General features: G+C 42.9%; 1 protein-coding gene across 1 annotated transcript in view; it reads right to left on the bottom strand.

Annotated features, from left to right (window-relative positions):
* Pgm5 (phosphoglucomutase 5) overlaps positions 1–11,087 on the bottom strand; it is a 154,492-nt gene continuing 143,405 nt past the window's right edge. The window contains exon 11 of the mRNA XM_005063733.4: positions 1–1,362. Within this exon, the coding sequence (XP_005063790.1) occupies positions 1,273–1,362 (90 nt within the window). The 3' untranslated portion in view covers positions 1–1,272. The remainder of the gene's footprint in view (positions 1,363–11,087) is intronic.

Raw genomic sequence — 11,087 nt, 5'->3', positions numbered from 1 at the left:
TGGAGGTTAAAATAAAGAAGTTTTGTTTTATTGGCTACAAAATGTCCTAGCAAGTTTCTGACAGAAGCACAGAGAGAGAATGGAAACAAACACCTTTCTGGGAATGTTTCCTTGCGGCAGTGACCTTGACGGCAGCAGTCATCCTTGCTCAACAGCCAAAAGGCACTAGGTCATCCCCACAAATGACACGATAAGTGAACCTGCAGTTCCCAAGGAAGCCAAACATAAGCAAACACATCCCGTGCCGGCCCGAGGACTCTGCCCCAGTCCATGTGCCTGCTGGAGCTGCCAGGTCCCTGTTCCTCACAGGCAAAGAAAGCTAGTGTGACAACCACCTCCCTGTCTCATAGGGCCCACGACTGTTCCACTAATTATTCCAGCCCCTTCTCCTTTATTCAGCCACTGGGAACAGGATCAGGATACACAGTGCTGGGAGGAGTTATTCAAACACATGTATCTTGTGACATCAAGGAAGCATCCCCCTCATTTTCAGCATTAATTTTCAGTCTTTTCCAGAAAATCGTTCCCCACCTACACAGAAAATGACTACATTCAGAAGGATGCAGCCAGCTTGATAGCTAAATTAATACTATATGCAAAATAAGAGAGGAAAACACCCTTTTATATGTCTTGTTGGAGGTGTGCCATTGTGAGTTACAGAAGATTCTAGAAGATGTGAGAGAGGCAGTGCAGAGATAGTGGCAGGCTGGGGAAAATGGACCATTGGATGGCTAGTGGGAGAGGGGTGCATCCTGAAGTTCTAAGCCTTTCACCTTGTAGATCTGATTACAAGCGCAAAGTTGAGTCCTCCTCCATGTTGATGAGATCTTCTGCCTGCCCAAAGGCCTTAGAACTTACCTGCCGGTCTAATTCTGGGTCTCTCTCTCTCTCTCTCTCTCTCTCTCTCTCTCTCTCTCTCTCTCTCTCTCTCTCTCTCTCTCTCTCTCTCTCCCTCCCTCCCTCTCTCTCCCCGACCAGAAACCCACAGGGGCTGTGATTAATACTTTCTTAGTGCACCTGTCTATCTCCAAAGGGGAAGCTCATTGGTGTGATGAAATATAGATATCAAACAACAGACAACTAAAGACCCTGCTGCATATGAAAGAACTGAACAAATCACAACAAAAAGGGTGCTTATCCCCTTCCCGCCCTCATTTCATCCCCCCCCCAACAGCAAAATAGCTTTTGTTTTCCAAAGTCCTAAGTGGCACAAACGGGAAGCAAGAAGGCACGGTGGTGACGTGTCTCTCTGCGTGCTCTTCTGCCCTGTGCTCAGGTGATGACGGTGGGTCCCCTCCGGCCAGTTCTCTCATGAATCTGGGATATTTTCAGCGCGATGGCTATGAGAGGGCTCAGCACCGCCTGGAAAAGAAAGGACGACCATCAACTTGAAATCAACTCCAGTACGGGCTTGGGGATGGATTTCTACCTCAGAGGCATGAACTCAGATTGTCTTTTACAGCCTACAGGTAGTGGCTGGAGCGGACAGGACACAGATAAGGGACAGAAAAGTGCTCTGTGAGGTTTTACTCAAACCACAGAGAAATTAATTCATGATAGGGACAAGCATAAGCCCTACTGCTAAACAAGACTATGAATTCAGGAAGACTGGAAACTTCCATTCTTCCTCTGATACTCTAATCCCTTCCAAGTTATAACCCCAACCAAACTCCTCCCCACATTCATTGTGAGAACAAATCTCACTCCCCATCCTGAGACCACAGGTCTAAAGAAGCCACTGTTCTGACACTCCAGAGATGACCACACGAATACTAAGACCCATCTTCCTATCCTGTACCATCCTGGCTACCAAGCTTCTTCAGTATTCCCAGGGAAGTGGGGCTGGCTCAGAGAGATTTGGAACCCAGTTCAGCAAAGGAACCAAAGGCTATCACAATCAGAGCAGTGGAAGTATTAATCTAAGGGTATGTTTGGTAAAATATTACTTTAGGGGCTATGTCATATAATTAAGTTGCACAACCTTAATAATGAACAATCACAAAATAATTTTACTCCATTTAAATAATTATATTGAAATTACTTCAATACAATTTCCCAAATAAAAAGTACACATATAGAGAAGCTTTTCTAAAAACTGAATTTTAGTATTTTAGAGACAATAGAGAATGATGATTGGTTTATCTGTTGAATTAGATATGCATGAGATATTGTAAAATATTGGTGAGAAATCAAAAACTGTAAAAGAATTCTTCAGCTTGCGTCACAATCACACTTAGGTTCCTATGGCGCTAACTAAATAAGAATAAAAGCTGAACATTATACAGGATGAAACAGAACCACAATCCTAAACACTGTACTCATATTCAAAGAAAAATGTCCTGACCCAAAACGAAGTGATTGGGAAATGAGCAATAGATTGACATGTGTGATTGGAAAGACACAGTGGTCAAGTATGTATTCAGAATCAGACAATGTCTCTTGGTCTGGTCACATCAAGCATGAGGTCACCAGTGGCAATTAGGCCAGTTCACAGAAGTCAGAGCAGGGTGCACACCCCCTTTACCCTTCATGTAGCAACTGGGCAGCCCTAATGCTAAGTACTTGGAATCATGGTTCTGAAATAGTTTGGGGTATAACCCAAGTCTAAAGACAAAACTCATTTTTGTTTCTCATATATGCTTTTTTACACATAACCCCAGGTAAGTTTATACAATATTCTTAATATATCTTCATTTTGACTGTGACCATATCACATGAGTCAAGGTCCAGAATCTTCCACTTCTAACACATCAAACAGTGTCAAAATTGGGAGCACTTTAGGCCTTTAGATTTGAGGTTCCGTGTGTTACACCTATTCCTTGCTCTCCACTGGTGTAGCTAGAACACTTCTTGTTGAACCTTATTCTTCCTTTCCGACCCACTGGCAGTCATCAAACCCTCTGTCCTTATTCACATAGTAGCTCCTCACCTATATTCTCCTCCTCCCCCCAGGTTTTTCCCTAATAGGGTTTGCTAGCATCCATGGCTCACAGGTGCCAGTCAACTGCTCCCAACCTTATCACACGCAGCTTCTTTCTTTCTGGAAGGGATCGTTTGATGTACAAGTCTCAGGTGGCTTCTCAAGGTCTGTCGTCAGCCATTCTCAGTATGGCTGCTGGGTTCCTGATGTGCTGTCAATCCTTAGCTCTTTCTCCCACTCCATCCATATAATCTATCTGTATTGTAAAGTACCTAACATTAATCAAAGTAGACAAGGAAGAGGGCCCATAGATAATTCAGAATTCAGAACTCAGCTTGGAGAGAATTTATCTTCTCCAAATAGCAAAACAGGCCTCCATAAAAATTCTTCTGAGGGAAAAATTCCTCTCCAGATTGAAGTAGAGGATATACTCCCAAAGAGACTCATCAAAGCAAAACCAAGCCAGTCTCTGGGAGTTCAATGTGCCACCCACAAAGCCACACAGGCAGGTGGCATCAGCCTCCTTCTCTACTACCCTTTCCACTTTTGCCATTGATTTGGGCCTTTAGGTAAGCGGTGGCATTTATACTACAACCTAACGAAAGTGGGACAATCATGAAGACAACTGTCCTATTTATTCAAACATGAGCTCATTTGGCTCCACACATGGAAGCATTTGGAGAACATGAGGTGGAGAGTAAGTGAGTAGGCTGGCCAGCTCTGTGGGTTCCGCTAGTGACTGGAGTACAGTGGGCTTCTGCCCTTGGTAGATACAAACTAGCCTGCGAAAGTTCTCATCTTAAGCCTCATAGAAGTAGTCCTTTGCTCACAACTTCCCCTTTCCTCTCTTCTCTGCCTGTACCCACCTCATCTTCCATGCAGCCATAGCATTGCAAAGGGATGGGGAATTGTCAGCTGGTGTAGATCCCTATATGCCCTCCCAAGATCTCCACTATGTCCTCATGTTTCTATTCACTGGGCATGTCCACAACACACTTCAAAATTTTCCTCTGTGCGGAATAGACTTGCTAGTTTAATGGAAAATGGCCTCCTAACTCATGCTAAAATTCTTAGCAGAAATGGATCTAAAAGACTGAAGCCAGAACTTTAGGCAAAAGACTGTCATCTATAGAGTTTGTTACTCCGAGCCTTCTCTTTTTCCTCCCTAAGGCTGCAGAAGCTGAGATAAAGGTTACTCTGTCATTTACTGCAATCTGAGTTCCTGTGGTTACAACATTGACATGCTTCAGTTTGGTGCTCTGCTTATACATGTTCCTTAGAAATGAAGTTGAAGACCCCACAGGTCTGCTAGCAGCTTGCTACCCAGGGAACAGCCAAGAATCACCCAACAATACAGCTGTGAGTTCTAGTCAGAGAGACAGAGTATTTGTGTTCCTATGAATCCTGTAATATGTAACTCTGACAAGCTTCCAAATGACCCTCGTGTATACCCAGGTCTGGGACCCTGCTTTGCAGCATTGTGCTCCTTCTCCTAGGATGGACAGAACAGGTCAGTGGTGAAATGACTCTGAAGCCAAACCTCCCTGGATCAACTGACTCTACCTCTTATGAGCTGTGTGATCTGGGTAAGTCACTTAACCTCACTGGACATCAATTTTCATTTCACGGGCTAACAGCACCTTCCTCACAGAGGTGAGAGGCTAAGCGAGCTGGTAGGTAGGAAACAGGACAGTCCCAAGCATGCAGGGCAAATACATAAGTGATTGTTATCATTAAAAACTAGGAAAGAGACTGTAGCATGCAAGCTGGCTGTCAAATGGCTGCTTGGTGTACTCTGTGATCTTTTATTAGAAAATCAACTCACACTTACTCAAATGTCAAGTGAATGCCTCCGGTATGCACCCCAGTTCAAAGCAGCTATTTTGTTTGGTCAGGTCTTACTGCCCTTTTTTTGCTCTGGTGAGTTATCAGCCTGCCATCTGGATCTCTGACCCCAGAACTTCCAAGAGGACCATACCCTGAATTCACCATGGCTCAAGTTGGCCTCTGCAGTGATATGGTGGGTCTGTCAGTGTGGAATGTACACACACTGTGCTATTTCTGAATGAAGCTGCATAGTAAACATGCCCTTGAAAGCTCCCAGGACTGTACAACCCATGCTATGGTTTAGATATGGTTTGGGTTTGTCCCTAGGAGTCCTGTGTAGTGTCATTGAGAGATGGCAGGTCCCTCTAAAACTGTGAGCCAAAATAAAGCATGTCTCCTTATAAGAAAATTATCTGGGAAATTTCATCATAATGATGCAAAGTTGATTGTACTAATGTATGTAGTGTACTACTACATAAAGGGCACAAATAGAGTAGTTTACACAGCTACAAAATCATTGGCATTCTCACACTAAATGGTGGGTTTAGAGCTGGGGAGACACCTTAGCAGTTAAGGGCCCTGAGTTTGCAGAGAGCATGACTTTGGTTCCCAGCAACCATATGGTGGTTTACAAACATCATAACTCCAGTTCTTCTGACCTCCACAGACACTAAGCATTCAAGTGCTGCACATCTGTGTATACAGGAAAAACACTCGTACACATAAAATAAAAACCTAAGGAGGCAGGTTTTCTTTGCCAAGCCTTGACATTTAGCAAGCTTTTTCATTCCAGACATAGTTCAGAAATGATGTTATGTGACTTCTCAGCCTGGGTTCCAGGATGCCATGAAACCTCCCACCAAGCCCTTAGCAGCCGTGTCAAGAAATCTGACACATGCCTAAAGCATGAATACAAAGACTCCTCCATAACATCACCAACAGTCATTCATCATCAGTTTGTTCCTTAGATACTGACGTCATAGAGGTGGGTAGGACAAGCTAACCCAGAGCCATGTTCAAATACCTGGATCCATGGACCCACAGAATGGGTCATTGCAGTGCTGCTAAGTTGTGAGGAAGCTTGTCAAGTAATACCAGCTGATGATGGCAGCCAAGGTCATAGCGCTTTGTTTGGTGAGGAAAGAGTTAAGGGCTGACAGGTACAGGAGGCCCTACCTTAAGTGGGTGACTGCCTGTGTGGGGGTGGCGGCTGGCTTCATTTCCACCTCTAGCACAAACTAGACAAGGCATTTAATCTCTTGTGCCTTACTTTTCAAATTGGAAACTAATAATAGTTCCTACCACACAGAGTCGTAAGCACGGAACGGAATGATGTATGACAGTACTTAGCCAAGTGCCTGTCACATAGTAAACATTCAATTAATCGTAGATATTCACGCATTAGTAATATCATTATCAAATGCTCCCGGGCAAGTTTAAGTCATGATACTTTTGCAAGCATCAAGTGACTCTCAGATACAGAATGTTTGGCTGGCTCTTTTCTCTACAGACCAGTAATTAAAATCCACATCTGAAAGCCATCCCCTATCTGCCTTTGAACTGACACCAAGCCACATTTCAGAGCTGTTCTTGCAAATTAATGCTAATGAGCATGGATGGAGGAATCTTTTTCTCAGCTGGTCACATGGCAGGGGTCCTCTCGGACAACATGTTCCACAGCTGACGACAGCAATAAAAAGCAGGCTGGCACAGTGGTTACCAGGCAGGCAGATGTATACACAGCCGCATTCTCGCCAGCATCCTACCCTGCAGTCAGGGGTGTCAATGGGTAGCTGGGAGGCCTCACCCAAGGACATATGCAAATTCCTGAGTAGGGACTCCACACACAAGGTACCTTCTCACTTTTGTGTGTAGCTCACAGGCAATACAACAGCCCCACCAAGGCAGAGGACTGAAATACTGGCTTTGTTTTCTTCTTCAACAGTTTTTAGTAGTGGACACCGAGTACTCACTACGACTCCTCACTCACTCTTCTCAATCCATGCACCACACTGATCTTAATGGCCTCTGAGGGGATGGTATACCGTCTCTCTAGATGGGGAAACTGAGGTCCGGAGGTATTGTGTTAACGTGCTGAAAGTCACCCAGCTTGCTAGTGCTCTGAGCTGAGCCTCTAAGTTGGGCTATTATTAGCAGAGATGACCCCTCATCCAACAGGAAGTTTCCCTTTCCCGAAAGATCCTGTGTGTGTGTGTGTGTTGTTATTGTTTGGTTTACTTTTAGGGTTTTTTTGGGGGGGTTAGTTTTTTGCTGTTGCCGTTATTATTTTTAGAGTTGTCTGAACGCCTGTACCTTAAAAGGGTTCTGTTTCAAGTATGGCATTTGAAATCTGTCCTTTAAAAAAATGTGAACGGCTGTAACTCCAGATCCAGGAGATTCCATCATCCCCTTATGGCCTCTGAGAGCACTGCACACATATGGTGCACAGACATACATGCAGGCAAAACATCCAAACACATAAAAGAACTGTAAACTGTTAAAACCACAGAGAAGTTAACTGAATTTAATCTACATGAGTTACATGTAAAATTGATGTTTGTGCTCTAAGACGAGCTGGGGTTGTATGTAAGTCTGCTGCCTGCTTCTCCACACAGTGCAGCTAGCCACACATACTGCCTGCACCCCAGAGGTTCCAGCAGTGCCATTCTGTGAGACCAAAGGCTTCTCTGGTTCCTTTCAGAAGAATGTTGACCATACATGAGTGCCACGTTTTATCAAATGCATTCTGTGCTTATTTTTTCTTTGCTTTCTAATTTAATTGCCTTTGTGATAGTGACAGAACCCTTTCACCCCCTACCCATAGTTAATTTTTACATATGTTTCTGTGTCATGCAAAGAATTTTATGTTTATATCACTTGGTGATATATATGTTCATTAAGTTAGGTGTGTAAACTAATCTACATTAGCACTAATAGAATGTTTGCTTGCTCTGAAAACTACTGAAGAGGAGGGAAGACTATTCTAGGATTAGTAAGGATTTCTTTAGTCTTGTTTTTTCTTATACTTTCTCCAGTCTTTTTGCTTAGGAATTTACACTTATATTTCCTGGGAGCAATTAAACCTGGCTTCCATTTCTTTATCTTTAGCAATGACTTTGACCTTGAAGTCCTCCTTATCTGAAATGACTAATGCTGTTTTTGTTATTAGTTGTGTGCATGTACACAAATACACACACACACACACTGTAGTTTTAAATCCCTGAAATTCTGATTTTTTTTGGTTTGACATGGCTTTTATATTCCATACTTTTAAAAATCTCTTTTGTGGGGAATGTAAGGGAACCTTGAGTAGATGTTTATTGTCTTACAAGGACACAGCCATGTCAAGGACCCCAGGGCCTCAGAGCCTTTCCAGGTGAGATGCAGAGGGATGGCAAAGCCCTCCTCTGGTCCAAGTGTGAATGGTGATGGTGTATGCAGAAACTGTCAATCACAGCTTCCTCTTCAGGGATGACTGCAGCCTGAGACTGCTGCCTACAGAGACCTCCTACGCAGATTAGCTAAACCTGCCTCCTTGTTCTACTGGGTACCATATACCTACTCCCTTACTCATCTATATACAGTAAGTCTGCCTTCTTGATTCAGATGTATTAAATAAACACGCTGAAGTTCTGGCTGCTACTGCAGCTGGTACCTGTTACCACACTGAGTACAGTCCACCCAATTCCAGCTTTTCTGTCTGTGTGTCCATCCTGTCTTCAGTCAGGTCTCCAGAACCAAACCATGCAAGACACCACACTCTTTGTTTTTATTCCTTGTTTCACTTTATTCCAAAATCCATCTGGGATAATGTCCCCCTGCCCCCACCACTATCTTGGGGGGACTTCTTCATGTGTGGCCCGCTGATGCACTACTCTTCTGTGTCAGTTGCCGGAAAAGTTCTCCCGTTTGCTTTCATTTTACAAGAAGGGTTTCACTACATTGGGAACTCTGGCTTCTAAGTGGTTTAATTTCAGCCCTTTGATCTTCAGTGTTGCTGCTAAAAATTATTTGCCAATAAAGCGATTACTTCTTTGACTTTCATTTTCTGTGATTTCATCTGGTGTGTCTAGATATGTATTAATCATTAATTATATCTTCTGCTTTGCCAACTGGTCCTATTGCACTGATACCTTTCCGGGTTTTGCCTGTACCCCAGTGCCTTCTCCTCTCCTTTTGAGACTAATTAATCATGTTAGAACTGTTCACGTAACTTTCACGTCTCACACTCTCTTTTCTATTTCCCCCTCTTTACTCTCCACCTGTGTTACATCTAGTTTCTCCAGACATAGCTTAAGTTCGACAACAATCTCTTGCACTGTGGATGAAATGATACTGTTTTAATTTCAACTTTCATTTTAGTTCTTTAATTTTAACATCTTGCTTCTTATTCTAAAGATTCGTTTATTTTTATTTATGTGTATGAGTGTTTTGTCTTTGTATTTGTGTGTGTGCACCACATACGTTCCTGGTGCCCAATGATCCCAAAAGAGGGTGTTAGATACTTTGGAATTGGAGTAACAGACACTTAGGAGCCACTTTGTGCTTTCTGGGAACTGAATCTGGGTCCTCTGCAAAAGCAGCAAGTACTTTTAACTTCTGGGCCATCTCTCCAGCCCTCAACATCTTGATTTAAAAAAACGAACAATTTCTAGTAATTTTCTGGTGACTCTATGCCCAGTGTTTGAATTCCTCGAGTACGGTGAAAACAATTGCTTTATAGTCTGTTCAGATGAGCTCCGACACCCATGGGTCTCCTGGCTGTATATAAGGTCTGTTGATTCCAGTACATATGCTTTGTCTCTTTAGGTGACCTGCAAACCTTCACTGGTCTCTGGCCATCTTGTTGGAAAAAGAGGCTGTAAACACACACGAGACATCAGACACTGTCAGTTTCCTTCATTTCCTTCTGTGAGACTTGTGGGGGATCTAGTAGTTCTTGAACTTGACTCTTTGATCCCCATCTTATTTTGATTCCTTGTGTGTTACAACCTAGAACAAGGGTTGCCATGAGGATAGCTTGCCCTTGGTGGGAACTCTACTTACTTTTCCCTCAGCACTTGAAGCTACCAGAGGTCTGCTTCACTGAGGCTAATCCTTTTCATAGTAGAGCTGGTTGTAATGGAGCAGGCTGTCCCCCTGGACCCATTGCCTGTCACCTAGACCCTGTGTAGATAGGCAAATGTCATAGACAGTAAGGGTCCTGGCTCATATCCCAAATTCCATCTCCTTGTTCCTATTACTGCCTCGTGGGACTTGTGGTGATGGATGTCTCCAAAAAGATGCTTTTACAGATGTCTTTCAGTTTATTTTCACTGTTGATTTTCAGATAGCTTGAAATACCCAGACTATTGCTTCCAGGAGCTAGCAACCTTTCACCTAAGGTTTGGTCTATTTATATTACTGCCAATTTAAAAAAAGAAACAACAACATGTATGAAAATCCAAAGACTTTGATTCTTTTAAAACCAGAACATCTAGCAACCTTGATGGCATCTATTAATATAAGTAGAGAGAGACCAGTGTCCCCCAAATTCCCATCCCACTCTATTGTGTTAAACAAACCCCAGTCTATACTCAAGGCCTGTGTTGGTGGGCTCCTGAGTTTGTACCATGAAAAGCAATAATGGAACAGAGGTAGTAAAATAATACCAGTATGAATGAGTGAGTGAGTGAGCATGGATTATACCCGGATAATTACACATCCAAAGATCTAGGCCATTCTAATTTAATTTTTTTCTCTTTCTCTGACACAGATTATCGTTATGAACTTGGAGACTACTAGGGAAGGCTGACAGGTTATACGTGGAGCCCAGAAACCTTTAGAGGGAGAAAGAAACTGAGATCCCCCTCACTGGCACTGTTCCAAATGACACAATCTCTCAGCATGAACTACTACAAAATGACTATAACTTGGGCACAGATCTGCAATCTACAACTATCACTGTGTACCTGGTCCTCCCACAGGGTACACAGCAACCTGATAAGCACAGTGAGACAGTTTTGATTCTTCTCTTAGAAATAATTTTTTCATTTATGCTTTGAGAATTTTGTAATGAAGAAAAATATATTTGTTTGCCTGTCAAACACTCCATTTCCATGGGTAGACAACTCAAAAGTTACAAAGCAGTAGAAAAGTTCCCTATAAATCAAAACTTCATACTACTAAGGTTCTAAACATCTGGGCATATTAGGTGATAGGTATTTAGTATGGATAGAACATACAACAGGCAGGAAGAAATGGTGGAAGACAAGTGGAGAAATATAGGGATAGGTCAAAATAAAGTAATTAGACTGCAAAGTGATATTTGGATATTACTGGGTAGGTCAATCATTTCCTC

This window comes from Mesocricetus auratus, unplaced genomic scaffold (assembly GCF_017639785.1).
Source record: "Mesocricetus auratus isolate SY011 unplaced genomic scaffold, BCM_Maur_2.0 Super-Scaffold_4256, whole genome shotgun sequence".
NCBI classification, from domain to species: Eukaryota; Metazoa; Chordata; class Mammalia; order Rodentia; family Cricetidae; genus Mesocricetus; species Mesocricetus auratus.
This window is presented reverse-complemented; position numbering and strand designations above follow the sequence as displayed.